Source organism: Drosophila biarmipes, chromosome 3R, assembly GCF_025231255.1.
Source record: "Drosophila biarmipes strain raj3 chromosome 3R, RU_DBia_V1.1, whole genome shotgun sequence".
NCBI classification, from domain to species: Eukaryota; Metazoa; Arthropoda; class Insecta; order Diptera; family Drosophilidae; genus Drosophila; species Drosophila biarmipes.
In genome coordinates, this window is record NC_066616.1 from 32,016,056 (window position 1) to 32,033,705 (window position 17,650).

Sequence of the window (17,650 nt, forward strand, 5' to 3'; positions counted from 1 at the left end):
GGTATTTGTAAGGTCATTATAGGAGTTGTATTGAAATTGAATATACTTCTCTCCATCTTATTAAACAATATTATATTGTCTTTTCTTTTGTAAAACGCCCTTTTCAAAATGTAATCAAAGGCGAATTATGAACAATAATGGCCATAATGAAGCCATTCCTGATTTGATAGGTTTGCCGGGGATTGATTGTACCTTCATTAGACGGCAAGTGCTGCGGATTGCCTGCATATGTTGCAGATCCTTTATGGGGACTTATTGGGGAATGGGCTCTGAGAGCGGCCCGCAAACGTGTCACATCAAACGGAATTGATTAAAATCTAAAATGAAATAGTGCTCGGTCTTATTGTCGTTCGAACGGATCTCGGTTTGGATTTTCGGTTTTTGTTATTGTCGCCGCAGCACGTACTCAACGATTGCCCCTAAAAGTATGCACACGCCCACTCGGATGCGAATCCTTTTGTGCGGCAGAGGGGGTGGCAATTCAAATTTCAATCAAATGCGACCAATACTAATACTCGTACCTTTTGGCACACATGCTGACCACAAAGTATTGTATCATTTGCCGAACCTCGGGGACATCTATCCTCCCATTCACATTTCCACTCCCAATCCCCGTAATAACCCCTTCGATCCTTCGAAATCAAATCAAAGGCCAGGGCAGAAAGGGTGCAACTATTGCCAGAATCAGATAAAATTTTCATTACCTTATGGCCGCACATTATCGGCATGCGGCCATCGTCTCCGACTCCTTGGCCAGGGCTCCGGATTCTGGTTCGGACTTGGAGACTATTTCGGTTCGGCTCGCCAGGACACAATGTGCTGCTGATGACGTCGAGTGCTCCTGCAGTCCCTGCCGCTGCTGTTGTTGTTGCTGATGATGCTTATTGTGTGAGCCATAAAAAACGAGCGGGAAAAAATCAAGTATGGGAAATGATATGCAGACTGGCGACTTTACTGATACCTTACCTAAAAACTTCTTTATTTTCATAAGCTAAAAATTAACTGGTTTCTTCTGATTATGCATTCAAATGTTTTGACTGTCATCGACAAAGAAATAAAGAGAGCTTTTGTAACAGTTATAAAGGTGCCTAAAAGTATGCAACAATGTATTCCAAATCCAAATTGCTGCTTTTTCACTGCCTACTTTGAGGCATCTATATTACGGATTTAAAACCAAAGCAATTTAAAATATTTTAGTGATTTTTCCCTGGTAATCGACTCCTTCTGCGACCTATATAGGGTATCAAAAACTCAGAGAAATGAAAAAAAGGGAGGTGGACCGACAGCGGCGACTTTTTATACAACAAACGACAAACGGAAAGTGTCCAACAGGAAATAAACAGGCGACGCCGACTCGGACTTGCTTTTGGATTTGGATCTGAACACGGACTACGGCTCCATCTCCATCTTCCAGTCCCACTCCCGGTGCCCCTGCCATCTTCATCTGCTGAAAAAGAAGACCGACACGGATTCGAATTCGGACAAATCCCAGCGTGCAGCGGCGAGAATAAAAAGGGTAATAATTTTATCTAGCATTCAGATCAGACACACGTCTGTCCAGCTATAAGGTCCTTGGTCCTTTTTCCCAGACTCCTCTATGCCTTTTTTTCCTGCTCAGCTGCTGTGGCTACTTGAAACTTTTGTCAACAGCCACTTGCAATTTTGCATGAGCCAGCTTATGAATAAGCGAACTCCCCTTGACTGTCCTTCGCCCCAGCTATTTCTATAGATTTTCCCTGGATTTTCGCAGTTCGTTCACCGCCCGGTATTCAATTACAAGTACCTTAGGCAGCGGTAAGCTTCGGTGACAAACTGTGGCCACTAAGTGGAAGGACCTTCGCCAAGGACTCCACAACTATTTCCGCTGCTGTACGTGGGCCAATCTATCAACATAATTGATGGCTTCGATTAGTCACAAGGCGCTCGCTTTTCGGGTGAAATGGGAACGAAGAGTTATAGAGAGCTCAGTGCACAAATCGGCGATTAATTAAATATTTACTCGGCTGGCTCAGCAAACCAATTAATCTGGCACGGCAATCGGGCTGCGAATCTGCGAATATCCTTGGCAATTATGTACATCTTTGTGTAGGACTAATGAACTGATGCGGTGGCGATAGATGGAAAACTTTAAAGGGTTTTCCCTGGCCCGCGGCGCTTTCCCAGCTTTCTGCCCGCCATTTGTCATGCATCTCGTGTTCAACTGCACGGAAAAAGAAAGCTCTCGACTACCAAGGAGTTCTCCTTTCGGGCCGCACGAAGAAGAGGGCCTCTCCTTCCAAGGATGTAATTTATAATTTTCGCAGGGAGCAAAGGGGGTGGGAAATGGGTGTCGGCAAAGTGCGTTGCTCATCATCTGGCCAACCCCCTTGCACTCCGCCCCACAACAGGGGGGCCATAAACGCACCAGGGGCAACGGCGGCGTCGCATAATTCCGCCATAACACCATAACATTTTGGCCAGGACGGCACTGCCACCTTGGAACTAAAGCTGCATTGCCGTGGGGCACTGAAAGAAAAAGGCGAACAAAACTTTATAAAACTGTCTAAAAGTATGCAGTAAATAAAATAAGGTCATCGTTTGGTATGGAAATATATTGTTGCATACTTTTAGACACGTCTTTAAATCAGCTTCACAGACATTTTTTTTAAATGTTGTTAGTTGTGGACTAACAATTTAATATAGGTTTAGTTTTTTATCTCAGCGTAGTCCCAGACACATCCGTAGTCCTTGCCACTGTCGGAGTCGCTGTCGTCTCGGCCGTGTACCTTGGTGTCATAAAAGGAAGCAGACCAACAACTGCAGCAGGAAAAGTGCGGGACTACGGGGACTGGAGTATCGGAGTCGGGGTCCTGAGTTAGTTTCCATGTATCGCTGCCCTGTTGGCTGCCTGACAAAATGTAAAAATGTGGAAATGTCCTGCTGCTCGCTCGCCCGAGTTCAAAGTCAATTGTAATTTTTATGGCAAAGTGCTACGCAATATGAATTACATCGACCATACACTTTCGAATATCTGGGGTAGCATTCGCCGGTCGTCAGGTGGAAGTTCGCAGATCAAATGGGAAGAAGCATCTCCTGCAGAGTGTTTTCCAGTCGAATATTCGGGGTTTCCTTGTAACATTCGACTTTCTTGGCCCATAAAAATGACAATTGTAATGTGTGCGAATTTATTGGCCAAACAATAGATGGCAAGGAAGACAAAAACGGTGGAGAAATATATGTCTCCTGGCCGTCCTACCCACTGTCGCTCTTAATTATAACCCCTTGGCTCAGCTTATCTCCCCCAGCAGGCAGAAAATTGAATTAAAAACGTTCTTTTCACGTACTTTTCTTGAGTGAACAAAAAATCGGGGCTTAGAACTAGCTGAAAAAGGTGGAAAATGCGATAGAACCCCTAAGCGGAATCCTTTGAAAAAATCATGAGCGAGTTAATCCTTTTAAATGGCTTAAAGCCGGAAAAATTGCTGGAAAATATTTAAAAGTAATGAGAAATCCGTGCCTTCATTATTTTGATGGCTGATTCAACCTGACGACTCCGAAGGAACCCCTTATCAGTCCATTCCCGCCCAGCTGCAGATGGAGTTTTGAGCCTTTTTTTTTGGGTTTTCGTTTTGAGTTTTCCTCGAGAGCTTTTCTCGGACAACACGTTGTTTTCATTGCTCATTAGCGGCGACAGCGCGAGTTTAATTAGCAGTGACGCGGCGTCTGAGTTTCGCAGGAACAGGAAACCCTTTGAGAAGGGTTCGGCTAAATTGCTTCCGGCAGCTACCAACCCCCATATCATTCAGATTCACAGCAACACCTAGGCCGTAAGGAGAATTGGGCAACACTTTGATTCAATGAGCGGCCAAAGGTCGAAAGTTGGACTTCAAGTTGGCAAAGTGGCGAGGGTGCGGGGACTTCCTCCTCCGGAGGGTTGGTCGCTCCAACTAATTGCCTTTTCGACATGCATTTAATCTCTATTAGAGCGGAGTGATAGAAAACTTTGCCAGCCTGCCGAGGACCCACATGTGGAGCGCTCTTCATAAATTATTAAGGGGCTCGGGCGGGGGGGTTCGATTGTCCGGCCCTCACTTTTGGCATTTAAAACAAATTGTTGTTCGACGCTAGTTCGATTATTCGACCCCCAATGGGGTGGCAGAAGAAAGCAGGGAAAGTTTTCCTGTCCGTCTATGTGTTGATAATGATGGAAGTCATCACATGTGGAGGGCTTTCCCTCTGTTTTTTCTGGGGAAGGTGCGAGCATGCTTCGTACATATCAATAACATTTTAGGTAAGCCCCCCCGGTCATTTTCCCTGCTGCTGTGTCGACTGCTGATGGCCTTTTAATTGAAGTTACAGCTTTCTTGGGAGCACTCTTATTTCCCATTTTTCTGGGTAATGTAATTTGTATCTCTGGTATTCGCAGCCATGCACACAAAAATGCAAATAAACGCGACCACTCGGTTGCCTTCTGCAGTTGCGAAATCAAATTTTACGACGAGCCACGGGAATCCCTTAATAAACATCCGAAATCTTTGCCAAAGTAGCGAATTCCAGGGAGAGCTCCAACCCCCCAGTCAACCGTTAATTAAACCCTTTTCGGCTGCTGGAAATCTGTGGGCAAAGTTTTTCCATTAAAGGAAAACCCAGCCCAGGCAGCCGCAGGCAGCGAAATCAAAAAGTAAAAATTTATGAAGCGTTTAATTGAATTAATTAAAAGCAATAATACCTTGAAATAATTGCGCCTAATAGAAAAACTTTGCCACCGATTGCCAGTTGAAGTGCAGAGATACAGATACAGAAGGCGGCTAGAGATACAGAAACAGATGGGTTGGATCGTGGGCCCCGCTTCTGCTCTTTGGGCGACTTTTGACTGACAGAGTTATGCGACAAATCCTGGGCCAAGGGCCAAAAGCGAACAACCAACAGCCGCACCAGCCATAAGTCAAAATTATCAACAAGATGGCCAGGCCAGGAGCAGGACCAAATCAGGACCAGACCAGAGGAACCAGGACCTCCAGCCAGTCGGCCTGTCACGCACGTAGGCCACGCAACATTGCGAAAAATATGTCTTTGATGTCATAAATCAATTACGAGTGGGATTGCCGCCACGTTGCCAGCAAGTTTCGAGCCCAGGACCGCCAGGATACGACAGGATACGCCAGGATTTGCGCCTTCGTGGCGAGCAACTCGTTAGAGGTGACTCCCCTTGCAGAGACTTTCCCCCTCGCGTCGTAGCTTTTAAGTCTCGAGTTTAAAACGTGACTAAATTGAGGCAACGAAAAGTTCTGCGACTGCCAGGGTAGCAAATTAAGTGGAGCAAATGAAGCGCATGAATTCCGTCAACTGTTTTGGACCCCACCTCCTAATAACACCCTTGAAGTGGGTACTTGGAAAAAAAGTTACATTTGTAGGAAAATTTTAAAATTTTCACTTATTTTTGTATATTATATTGATAACTTCTAACATTTTTAAACGAGAGTTATTAAGATTGAATTAGATTTACTTCAGAGTATAAATATATCTAAAAGTATGCAATGAAAAAACGAACGGATCTATATCAACGGACTTCTGCATTGACAATTTATTGTAGCATACTTTTGGATACCGCTGCATTTAACATATAATAAAAAATTCTTTTGGAATCTTTTCTCGTTTTTTATGTTTAATATAAAATGGCTATTTCCAAAACATTTCTCCAAGTGCCTTTCACCTTGCCTAACTCCGCTCCCCGAGCCTTTTGTTCCGTAATTATGTCGCACACATGGCCGCCGCAGGAGCAGGGAGATTCATCACCTCGAGTCCTGTCGAGTGCCAAATGTCAACGTGACATGTGTGAGGATAGCGGGGAGTGGGATCCGCAGGAGGCCTGTGTTAGTTTATCAAACATAATTAAGAAGTTCTCCGAGGGGAAGGACGGGCCATGGAGAATAAACAGAAGTTTAATTATTTTGCGAGTTGCCTCGGGGCAATGGCGATTGAGCCAAGGGCTCACCTTTTGACTTATGATGTATTGCGTTCCGTACGACAGCTGACAGATGACAGCTCACCTCTTGACAAATAGAGAGGCAGTCGGAAAGGATTCCTCAACTCTTAAAGCTGGGCCCAGAGAACTTTCTTAAAGAGAACTCCTGCCCCCACTAATTACTGAAAGTTGAGAAACAAGTTTTCCAGTACATTTGCATAAATCAAACAATTAGTCACGCCGTCTATAAAGAGTAATTCGAATGCCGGAGTGGTCCCAACTATTCCCAGCCCAAAAACTACTGCTGTCCACTGCCAGGACTCTTCTTATTTTGGTCCTTAATGTGTCCCCGCGGTGTTGTTTGGATGCTTGAGCCTCGTCTTACAAGGTTTCCGCCTGCAAGGAGTCCTGGGGAAGGTGTCCTGCCGGATTCCTCCTCTAATTTATGCGACATTTGCTAGTTTGCCGTTTTGCCATAATAACTTCTAATTCACCTAACCCGACTTTCGACCCTTTTCGGGCTGCTCGTGCGGAGTCGCACTCGAGGCGGAAGCCTCAACCACTCAGCACTCGGAGAAGCACTAATTTATGGTTTTGGGCATTGAAATTTATGGACAAAAAGCCGAACAAAAATACAAAATACTCGTATTTGTTTCAAAATATAACGGCCGGCCCAAGGTGACAGCCACTGAAAAAGTTCTGGTGGCTTAGATTGGGTCGAAGATGAAATGCTCTATAAGAAAAGTGTACCTCTATTATTGTCTTGTTCTAAAAAATATTTATTTTAGTAAAAATGCTTAATGCAATACAAACCCATTCATGTATCACCAGGAAAGTAGGAAGCAAAGAAGCAACTTTGAAGTCAAACATGAATGGCTTTTAAAAATAACTTTTTCAAACTCTTTGTATCGCCCCAAATAAGTTGTATCAATCTCGAACCGATTCCAATGCATGCTAATTAAACTGGACTTTTACCACCTCTGATTAATCACGAAGTTCAGTAACCTTTTCTTATATCGAGGGTATGGAGAACAAATGCGGAACTTGTCGAATAAATTACATAAGCCGCTCAGTATCTTTTGCTCCTCGGATTCTTTGTGGCTCTCTGGAAAGTTCGCTGCACTGGCGACTCACTATATAGTATATGTGTTTATCCCCACGCCCCCTTCGAAAGGCCCACCTCGTCGTCTTATAAATTGTGCAACGTTTAGTGTGACTCGTTCTAAAGCGGAAAACTCGTTTACAAGCCTCCAAAAGAACCAGAGTTTGTTAGCCGTGCTTTAATTTAGCACTTTTTATTAGCAAGTATAAGCGTCACACCTGGTTCTGCCGTCTGCACTTTGAGAAAAGTTGGGAGTGTTGAGATGGTTAAGGTTTATTTTCCATAGTATTCTTCAATCAGATATTTTTAAGGGGTTAGTAATGGGTATTTAACATTAATAATGCAATAGTTTTACCTGATGAAGTTCGTTATTATGCTTGAGCTTGCCAATTTTTTGCTGTGCTTGGTACTAGATTTTTACCATGTTCTCGCTTCTGGCCGCTTTCGCCCGCCCATCGTATTTGGTAATCAGCGGCAGAGGCAGCAACAATGCGATGGCCAAGTTCAGTGGCCTCCAAGTGTGTTGAAACTGTTTTGGCCAGCTTTTTGTGATTGGGATATGATTTGTGTTCTTATGTGTCTGGCCACTTGATTGCCTAGCAGAAAACTGGGTTAAGCGTGGTCAGGTAGATCCCGAGATCCGAAGATTGCCAAATTTCGGAGCTCTTTGAGGCTGTGAGGCAATCCACATCCCGTTTTCAAGCGATTCGGGGAAACAATTTCCACACACTGTAAAAACTACGATAAGTACAAGAAAATGCAATTAACCGGCCAGAAAATCAAATGTCAATCACGTAGTTTGTTGCTGTTCAAAGAAACCTGTTGGCTCTCTAACATTTCAATGACTTTGAACTTTTGTTTGCGCTGGTTTCTGTGAGCTGTTTTTTTGTGTAGCATTTACATATTGATTGTTGGCTTGACCCATTTGCCTGGGCCCTCGAGAGCGGCCCACGCCACTTCCACTTTCGTTGGCTTTCTTTGTGATCGGGGCTTGATCAAACACAAAGCCCCTCCTCTGGAGGCCCCCTCTTGGGGAGCGTATCTCCGACGTTTTCCTAACCAGTTTGGCGCTTCGTTCTCGCCGGTTCTCGGGCTCTGGCTTTCATAAAAAGTCTTTGGCCAACTTTCTTGGGCTTCATTCGCGCTCGTCGTCACCATGAAAGCGGTTCTCTGCGCGATTTTTGTCACTTTGCTGGCCACTTTGGGCCGGGGTCTGCCCACCACCCAGCTGGAGGAAGAGGGCAAGGGCCAGGGATCCTTTGCCGGTAGGGTTTCCCAGCTGATTGCCCTGCAGCTGCTCAAGTTCAACAAGGACATCGATGCCAACCAGGTGCACTCCCCGCTGGGAGTGGCCTCCATCCTGGCCGTTCTGGCAGAGGCTTCCGAGGGCGACACCTACTCGGAGTTCCAGCAGGTCTTCGGCTATCCCAAGGATCGCACTCAGCTGAGGGAGGTCTACAAGAGGGTCCTGGGAAGCTACCAGAACAGGGATGCCGCCGTCGCCCTGCCCTCTTTCCAGACCTGGCTGTACATCTACCGGAACAACAGTGCCAGGGAGGAGTTCAAGGATCTGCTCGAGAAGCACTACTACGTGGATGTGAAGGATATTAACAGGCAGCAGTACGATTGGAACGAGCCCAACACCTCGTTGCAGCTCTCCGAGGAGAAGGACAACGCGGACTCCACCGAGGGAAGCACCGAGCAGAGCAACAGCAAGGATGTGATTGGATTCGAGACCCTCAAAAGGATCAACCTGGACGACGAGGACATCCCCGCCGTTCCGGCTGATGGCTATGGCCAGGAAGTCATCGACAAAGAGGCCTCAAAGTTCGATCGCGACATAGACGACAAGCAGTATGTGGAAAAACCAGTTGCCCAGGCCGAGGCAGAGCTGCTGCAAAAAGAACAGGCCACCACCACAGAATCGGAGTTGGAGTCCCAGCCCGAGGAAACCACCACTCTGGCTGTGGAAAAACAGGAAAAACCAGACATGGCAGCCGAGGAAAACCCAGCCGAGAAGCTGCAGAACAAGCGCAGCGACCAGGAGGAGAGCCAGATCAAGAACCTGGAGGAGAACGAGACGGTGCAGGAGGCGGAGAAGCTGGCCAAGATCAACGCGACTCCCGCGGTGACCGCCGGTGAACCCGAGAAGGTGCGCCTGCCCCTCCAGAAGCTGGAAAACGCCGTCAAGTCGGCGACCAAGGATGGAGCCGATGAAATCATGCTCGCCCTGGAGTCGCACTTGGCCTCTGTCAGTCGGGTGAGTTGAATTCCTTATGCAGATATGCCAAAATTTAATTGAGAAAAGGTTTTAGAAAGCAATATGTGATACACTGCATATAAATCAGTTAGATTAATAAGTTTTTAGAAGCGAGAATAGTATTTATAATGCAAAAGAATATAGTTGTTTAAGAACAATTTCACAAAAAATCGAAAATATGATTAAATTTCACAAAACCATGAACAATTTATCATAATAGTAGAATAATAAAATAGAGCTTTCAAACTAACATTTTTTAATATTTTTCAGGTCTATGGTGCCCGGAGTCTGTTCCACCAGGACGACATCGCCTCCGCCCTGAGTGCCAACTCTATCACGGGTCGCTCTGCGGGATCCAAGTCCAAGATGCTGCTCTTCAACGGGCTCTACTACCGCGGCAGCTGGAAAACTCCCTTCTTCCAGCTGAGGGATGGCAGCGATGAGTTCTTCTTCATGACCAACGAGGACGCCATGAAGGCGCCCATGATGCATGCCCGCGGCAAGTTCCAGGTGGCCGATCTTCCCCAGGTCAAGGCTCGAGTCCTCAGTCTGCCCTACGAGACATCCCGCTACGCCCTGTGCATCGTCCTGCCTGACGAAACCGAGGGATTGAGTGATGTGATCGCCCAGCTGCAGCCCAGTGACTTCCTGCTGGCCAAGAAGCAGTTCCAGGAGAAGAACCTGCACGTCTCACTGCCCAAGTTCCAGGTGGAGGAGACCTCCCGCTCAGAGGCGATGCTCAAGCAGATGGGCCTGAAGAAGGTCTTCTCGAGGACCGAGGCTCAGCTGGGTCTGCTCTCCGAGGATCCCGACGTCCATGTGGACGAGATAGTGCAGTTCGTGAATGTGCGCGTGGACGAGGGAGGCAGCAGTGCCAACTCCCTGTCGGCAGCCAACGCGCAGGCCAGGTCTCCAACTCCCAGCGTGGAGTCCACCGTTCTTCCTGTTCCAGAACCCGAACCCGAACAGCCCGGCGTGGAACGCTTCGAAATCAATCGTCCTTTTGCCTACTTCGTTGTGGACTGCCAGGAGAAGTTCGTCCTGGCCTCGGGAAAAGTATACACGCCCGAGTTCAAGGAGGATCTGCCCTCGGTTTCCGTCGAGGTGGAACTGGAGCAGTCGTAGTCTGCTTAGCCTTAGTCTCTCATAAGTTTCGTAACGAATTTTCACCGATCCATGCAATAAACGTGCACAATTCATTTTCCTAAAGATACAGAACTACTTTCCCAGCGCAATCAAAACAGCAATTAATTCACTTACAGATGAGCAGCAGCAACCCCCGGAAAACAGTATTCAATCGTCCATCCATAATGTGAAATGTATCTGGGCACGGGGCATCGCTAATTTCGAAATTTGTCATCGGGTGACGAGTTATCCTCGCGATTCCCAGGGCACTCGGGCATGAAGCGCATCCGAGCCACGTGTCTTGCGAACTGCTCGCCGGAACGAACGCTGACAGGACTCTTCAAGTGGTCAATGGGCTGCAATTAAAATTCTCATTAGAATGCATGATGTCTTACTATCTGATTCGCAGTCTGGCCAGGAAGTGCGAGCCCCCTGTTTCCTGCGAGCAGAAAACCACCGAAAACGCATGCGAAAAGCAAAACACAACACGGAGAAAATGTGTCTGGAAGTCTGGAGGACTGGAGGTCTGGAGGAAGGTCTGAAGCTCAGAAGCTGCGAAGCCATAGAAGATGTATACATCTGCTATATGGGAGGGGGATAGCTGGGAGTCTGGAGCTGAACTGAAAGTGGCGCCGGCCTGGCGGGCGCCAAAAAGCAGAGGTAAAAACAGGAGTAAATGCGTGCCATGATTACAGCGATGACGACTTCCACCCCGAAGGAAAGCCAAGGAAAAGCCGGGTGACTCCGGGGCGAACTGCGACGGAGACGATGATGTTTCATCTTTTCCACATGAAAACTCACGTAACGAAAATTATGATAATCATAACTTTCTCCCCCACGCACCCCATCGCCGAGGTCCCTTGTTTTGTTAGCCGGACAAAGGACCCTTGCAAAGGTAGACCTTGGACCGTAGGACATGGCGTCTAGTTTTTCTGCCGTCTGGCCGTTGCTCTATTTTTATTAAGTCTTTGCATATAAATCAATGTGGCCCGATATGCAGAAGAGCAGAAAAAGGTATAAAAGATTTATGGTGCTTGCTGCCCAGCAAGCGAGCTCGTTTAAATATTGTTTAACATAATTTCGTGCAAAAGTTTCCCGATGAAGGCGAACTCTTTCAGCGAAAGCTACACCCACTTGGAGATAAATAAACAAAGTGGCCATAAATCCATCCATCCACTTGCAACAGCGACAACGCACAAGATTTATGGCACTGCCGCCAGTCTAATTACAAGTCAAGTTTGTCGAATTGAAAATTGGGGCTGCCCAGAAATCGGGGAAAATAGCGCAACAAGTGTGGGAAAGCCAGCTGTTTTCCCGGAAAATTCCAAGGGAAAAGTATACCCCTCTGAATTCAGAGCTGTTGACATCACACATGTGAGCAGCAGCTGTCGCATATCCAAAAAGAAAGACTGGGGGATCTGGGGTCGAGTGTTTAGCTAATGCTGTCGAAATTTACGGAACCAAAGGGTCTATCACTATCACAAGTCAAACAAAGCTCAGAAATCCGCGAAGGCTTCCTCGTGGCGCATGGTTTTGGCCTTGGGCCTTGGCTTTTCGGAGACCTTGTCGAAGTTAGATATGTCCTCCGGATTGCTGATGTTGGGCACATAGGGGGCGTTCACTGTTTGGTTCAGCAGGGGGATCCACTCCACATCCTTGAACCACTCGTGCTCCTTGATGTCCCGATTGCCATTGATCAGGTTTCCAAAGCTGTAATAGAAATAACTTTTGTTCTATTTATATATTATAAGTGGTGAGCCCACCGCTTGGAGAGGTCCACCTGCAGCAAGTGGTCCACCAAATGGCGTAGGGCTCCACTGAAGTAACTAGGCATCTTGTAGTCCGCCTCGCAAATCTTGTTGTACATGCTCATAACATCTCGATTGTGGGCTGAGAAGGGCGAGTGACCCGCCACGAACTCAAAGACCAGGACCCCAAAGGCCCACCAGTCCACACTGGTTCCATAGGGCTTCGATTGTATGATCTCCGGCGGCAGGTACTCCGGAGTTCCACACAAGGTCATGGTACGGGTCTCCACTTTCTAAGAGTGTTAAGAACTTTAAGATACTTCTTGGTTTTAAAAAGTTGCGATAGCTAACCTTGGCAAATCCGAAATCGGTTACTTTCAAGTACCCGTTCTTATCCATCATTATGTTCTCGGGTTTCAGGTCTCTGTAGAGCAGACTGCAGTGATGCATATACTCCAGGGCCAAGAAAACCTGGGCAGCATAGAAACGAGCCTGCTTTTCAGTAAACTTTCGCACTCTAAAAAAAGTGTATATATTAGAGATAAGTTCTAAGCTTTACTATAGAGATCTCACTTCCTGTGATAGGTGAAGAGCTCTCCGCCGCCTATAAGAGGAAGTACGAGATACAGACTGTCGAAATCCTTGTACGAGGCTATCAGATTGACCGTGTTCGGGAACGTCATCGATCGCAGGACGTTCTTCTCGCTCATCACGTGGCTGACCTGTTTGGTCTTCACGATTTGATCCTTGCTCAACTGCTTGGAGGCATAGTACACCCCGGACTCCTTCTCCCTCACCAACTGCACCTTGCCAAAGGATCCCGAGCCCAGGGTGGCCTTCACATCGTAGTCATCCAGTCCCGTGCTGGGCGATGGCACATTAACGGCGAACTTCTTGTTGAAATCCTCGCGCAACTTGTCCAGGATGAGGATGTAGTCCACCTTGGGACTGAAGTGCATCTGCGCTTGCTCAGGCTGCGGTCCCATTGCGATGCCAATTAGCTTCTTTGGGCTTTCAGTTATCGCTATAATATACTACACTGGAATTTCGAATTTTTTGTCTAGGTCATTATCAAAAAACCGGGTGGAAAGTGACTTGGGGCTCTAGGGCTACGTATTTATTAAAAAAGTTTTAGGAATTTCAAGATATCATTTTTAAATAACTTATAAATGTCATTGAAGGGTCCTAAAAGTATGCAGTCAATGATGGATAGTCGCCTTTCCAAAGAAATTACTTCACTTCTGAGTTTAAAATGTATTGTTGCATACTTTTAGTCAGATAAAAATATAAAAAAAAGTGTTTAAATGCATAGTAACATACTTTATAAAATCCAATCCCTTGTTCTCCCCATTAACTTACAAATCAAGTAAAACCTTAAGAAGACGATTATTACCAACATATTGACATTTAAAAATTCGCAAACAGGTCGGGATGCCGATTTATTCGGGACTTCAAGCGATCCTTGAACTCGAAGTTTTCGAAGTTGGACAGATCCTCGGCGCCGGAAATGGTTGGCAGGTAGGGAGCGGCGACCTCCTGGTTGAGGATGCCGAACCACTCGACCCCCTGGAACCACGGGTGGCTCTTCACATCGACGGCGCCCTCGTTCGAGTTTCCTAAACTGAGAAGGGTTGGCATGAGCGGCTCCCCTGGGAAGAGCAGGTCCCCGCCCAATCCACTCACCGCTTTGAGGTGTCCACCTGCATGAGGCTCTCGATGAGGTTCCTCAGCTGGGCCGTAAAATAGCTCGGCATCTTGTAGTCGCAGACGCAGATCTTGGAGTACATCAGGATCACGTCGCGGTTGTGGATGGCGAAGGGGGATCGCCCGGCCACAAACTCGTACACCAGGATGCCGAAGGCCCACCAGTCCACGGATTTGTTGTACGGCCGGAGCTGCACGATCTCGGGGGCCAAGTATTCCGGGGTCCCACATAGCGTCGAAGTGCGGCCATCAACGCGCTGAGGAAACTCAAAGGTATAAAAAGGTTTCTGGCTGCGCTCCGCCGCTACCCACCTTTGTGAAACCGAAGTCCGTGAGTTTAATATAGCCCTTCCCGTCGAGCAGGATGTTCTCCGGCTTGAGATCCCGGTACATCAGGTGCATCTTGTGCATATATTCCAGGGCCAGAGCCACCTGTGCGGCATAGAATCGGGCCTGCTTCTCGTTGAACTTGCGAACCCTTCAAGGTGGGGGATACCCATCTGCGATCAGATGGTGAGACCTCGCTAGGACTTAGATACTCACCTGCGGTGGTAGCTGAACAGCTCCCCGCCGTTCACCAGGGGCAGGATGAGGTAGAGGTAGTCGAAGCACTTCGTGGAGTCCACCAGGTAGATGAGGAACGGGAATCGGGCGGCGTGCAGCACGTGCTTCTCGTTGTGCACGTGGGCCACCTGCTTGAGCCGCACCAGATCCTCCTTGCTCATCATCTTGGCGGCGTAGTAGTTCTTGCCACCCTTTTCCTTGACCAGCATCTAAGGGTGCCACACTGTAATGGTAAGAAGTACCCAAGAATACGCGTTGCATATACCACAGTGCCGAAGCTTCCGTTGCCGAGGACCGCCCGTGTTATGTAGTTATCCAGGTTGGTGTAGGGCGACTGGACCTGGTGGTTCCATCGCTCGTCGAACTCGCGACTCATGTTGTCCAAAGTGGTGCTGTAGTCTTCCTTGGAGTTGAAGGTGTACTGCGTATTGTGCTGGCTCATAACAGCAGTCCACAATCCGGCCAATCGCGCATCTTACGGCGCCTTTGCGAATGCCTTCCCTTGCGGAGCTGAACTAGCGAAGCGATTTTGAGTGGCCGGTCTTTTCGGTAATGGGCGCTTGATTCACTTGGAATTTGGATTCTCATCACTTTCACACAATAATCAGATAGTCAGTGACATCTGGCTCAAAGCCTTGATGGGAAACGAAGGCTGCGGAGGACTTCTTTCGGTCGTTCTTGGAAGACTAGATATTAAGCAAAGATAGGTGTAAAGGTGATATTTAAAATCAAAGCAGTATGCGATATCTAATAATGGTTTGTTCTAACTAAATACTCCCTGAACAGTTCAACTTCAGGTAAAGGGAACTTCGAGAAATCCCAGAAATGCGTGACTAAGTCAAGGCCCACTTCTTTCAATTAGCCGACAGAGCCCTTCTCCAAGGTATGACAAATTCACCTCCATCCCTGCCCAGGGCGACTGAGAAATGGCAGTTTCCTGCGACTGTGACTGAGTCCGCACACATGTGTGCTCCGGAGTCCGACTTCTCGACATGTCCTGAGAGCTCGTCCTGTTTCACTGGCTGCCTCCTGGCCGCAAAAGTAAGAAAAATTGCAAAACGTCCGCTTGATAAATGATGCTAACCAAGATTACATAAGTTGGTAATTTTCTAGTACATTTATTTCCACATGTCAGGCCAGTCGAGTTGGGAACTCCAGACCGCATCTTCATGTTGATGGACATGTGAGTGGGTATCTGGTATCTGGTGGCCCTGAGATGGGACAGTGGTAGGCTTAGCAGAGCCGAATGCCGAAATTGTTGCAGGCTTTTAAGGTAACTGTCGAGCGAATGGGACCAAAACGAACCGTTTATTGGCCATTTCGGGCCGGCCTGTTGTCATTGAGCCACCTAAATTGACGATTAATCATTATCTTTCGGCCGGGCTGGCATTCAGATTGGCAGATTGGGTCAGCTTTGGTTTGCGAGCCATGCGAAAATGGGTTTCTAAATATGCCCCTGGTCTGGCCTAATGCCCTGGCATTTATCCTCGGCAGCGAGGAACTTCATTATTGATTGGCCGGCAAGGCTTTCAACTGACTCATCTGCCGGGGCCACAAATAATTTGGCTTTTAATTCGCTTAAAATAAAACAAATCGTCACGTACTGGGAGACTTTCACTTGCACTGTCAGCGGGAGGCGTGCAAAAACTAAACAATTTCACTTAGCCAATGTATACTCGAAATCCGGCTCATTTAACTTAGAGCCCGCCGCCAGATAAACTCCAGTTGGCTAAGATATGTTAACGACGGCCATAAATAAGCGGATAATATCTGGAAGGCCTAGAAGCCGCCACATAAGGCCGTACATGTGTGTGCTAAGCGGGCCAAGAGCAGATTAAGTCGTACGCACACGTTTCTCGGCCGTTTCTTTGGCCCCACCCGTATGGAACATGTATGGCCGGGCCACACTTAAAATTCATTTGCTGTCTTGAAGGACTCAATCCCCAGCGCTATGCAAAGTAATTGACGCCTCGATGAACTGTTGACACACATGGCATTTGTCTTTGGCCGCCCGGCTAATATTTGGCTTAGTTATCAGAGGCCATTTTTTGGGCTTAAGTAGGTGAATGTCCCGGCCCAATTCAATTATGCTGAAAGGTTTCGGGACCGCCGGAAAGCAGCTGCCGGCGCACTGGCCTCGGCCATTAGCGCTAATCTCCGCACAATCGGGAATAAATCAAGGCACGCTCTGCACTCGCTCCCGGAAAATGCATTCGGTTTTCCCTTCATTCACAGTTCAGCGGGCAGCAACAATGTACTAACTTCCGGAAGGGAATCCCAAATTCCGAGCCCCGAGCCCCGAACCACCGCGAAAAACCTTCCACCTCACCGTGCGACGTGGATTCAAATGCGGATTCAGAAGGTGTAACTAATCCGCTGGCCATGTGACTTTTGTCATGCGCCGATGTCAAACGCTACCTATATGTACGGGCGAAAAACGACAATCGACACACGACAGCCGATGAACCCTTGCCAATCCGATGGCAAAGGTTTTCCTCTCGATTCCACCCCGAACACACGGCCGAGCGGCCTTCCACCTTCAATCAACGGACCCCGACTCTCCACCCCCAATTTACCTCCCCTCGATTTATTCCAGTGTTCACTTCGGAAGGCCGCTTGTAATCCCTTGACTTGGCATTGCACTTTCAGAAAAAATGGTTCTGAATTTGGTTTTTCCACTAGCATATAGTTAAATACTTGGAAGAGAAGAATATATTCTCATATTGCTTTAAAGAGCCAGGTTCAGAAAATGGATTAATTAAAGTTTACAAGAAATGTAGGTGACCTCCCATTAGGTATGTTATATGTAACAAATATTACTATATGAGAAATATTAAAATATATAATCAAGTAATATTTATAACAAATAAAAGATATTTAACTTAAACTTATAAGACTACATTTATAATTCCAAATAATTTTAAGATGTATATCTAAAACATGCGAGTATATGGTAAGCTTATTATTATGGATTTTTATAGGGCTTTCTCCCAGTGCATTTATGGAGTAATCATCGCGGAAACTGCTCTGCGGGTGGGCCACGTTGACATTTCGCAGTTGGCTGAGCTCGTCCATATGAGGGCTTTTCCAGTAAACCTTGGCCCCACAGTAATTTTCATAACTTCCCCTGCCCCAGGGCGGAGCTACCTTGCCAGGGGCTCCATAAATCAGCCACGAACTATTGACACAACCCGTTCGGGCCA

General features: G+C 47.2%; 3 protein-coding genes across 4 annotated transcripts; 1 reads left to right on the forward strand and 2 right to left on the reverse strand.

The window, feature by feature from the left end:
- Positions 1–8,196: 8,196 nt before the first annotated feature.
- LOC108025070 (uncharacterized) lies at positions 8,197–10,515 on the forward strand. Its single transcript, XM_017095328.2, has 2 exons — positions 8,197–9,306; positions 9,577–10,515. The coding sequence occupies exons 1-2, from the start codon at positions 8,203–8,205 to the stop codon at positions 10,429–10,431; spliced, it is 1,959 nt and encodes a 652-aa protein (XP_016950817.1). The 5' UTR covers positions 8,197–8,202; the 3' UTR covers positions 10,432–10,515.
- Positions 10,516–11,848: 1,333 nt separating this feature from the next.
- On the reverse strand, positions 11,849–13,285 carry LOC108025133 (cAMP-dependent protein kinase catalytic subunit 2). The gene is made up of 4 exons (XM_017095405.2): positions 12,753–13,285; positions 12,531–12,696; positions 12,195–12,472; positions 11,849–12,141 (listed from the first exon to the last, which is right to left on the reverse strand). Exons 1-4 carry the CDS (start codon positions 13,163–13,165, stop codon positions 11,928–11,930), a joined length of 1,071 nt encoding a protein of 356 aa, XP_016950894.1. The 5' UTR covers positions 13,166–13,285; the 3' UTR covers positions 11,849–11,927.
- A 199-nt stretch (positions 13,286–13,484) lies between these two features.
- On the reverse strand, positions 13,485–15,084 carry LOC108025124 (cAMP-dependent protein kinase catalytic subunit 2). Of its 2 annotated transcripts, none has more exons than XM_017095391.3 (5): positions 14,713–15,084; positions 14,427–14,656; positions 14,196–14,361; positions 13,863–14,140; positions 13,485–13,795 (listed from the first exon to the last, which is right to left on the reverse strand). In XM_017095391.3, exons 1-5 carry the CDS (start codon positions 14,887–14,889, stop codon positions 13,501–13,503), a joined length of 1,146 nt encoding a protein of 381 aa, XP_016950880.1. In that variant the 5' UTR covers positions 14,890–15,084; the 3' UTR covers positions 13,485–13,500. The 2 variants fall into 2 exon arrangements, with proteins under 2 accessions (XP_016950880.1, XP_016950881.1); XM_017095392.3 differs by having other exon boundaries at positions 13,547–13,800; positions 14,713–15,078.
- Positions 15,085–17,650: the final 2,566 nt, after the last annotated feature.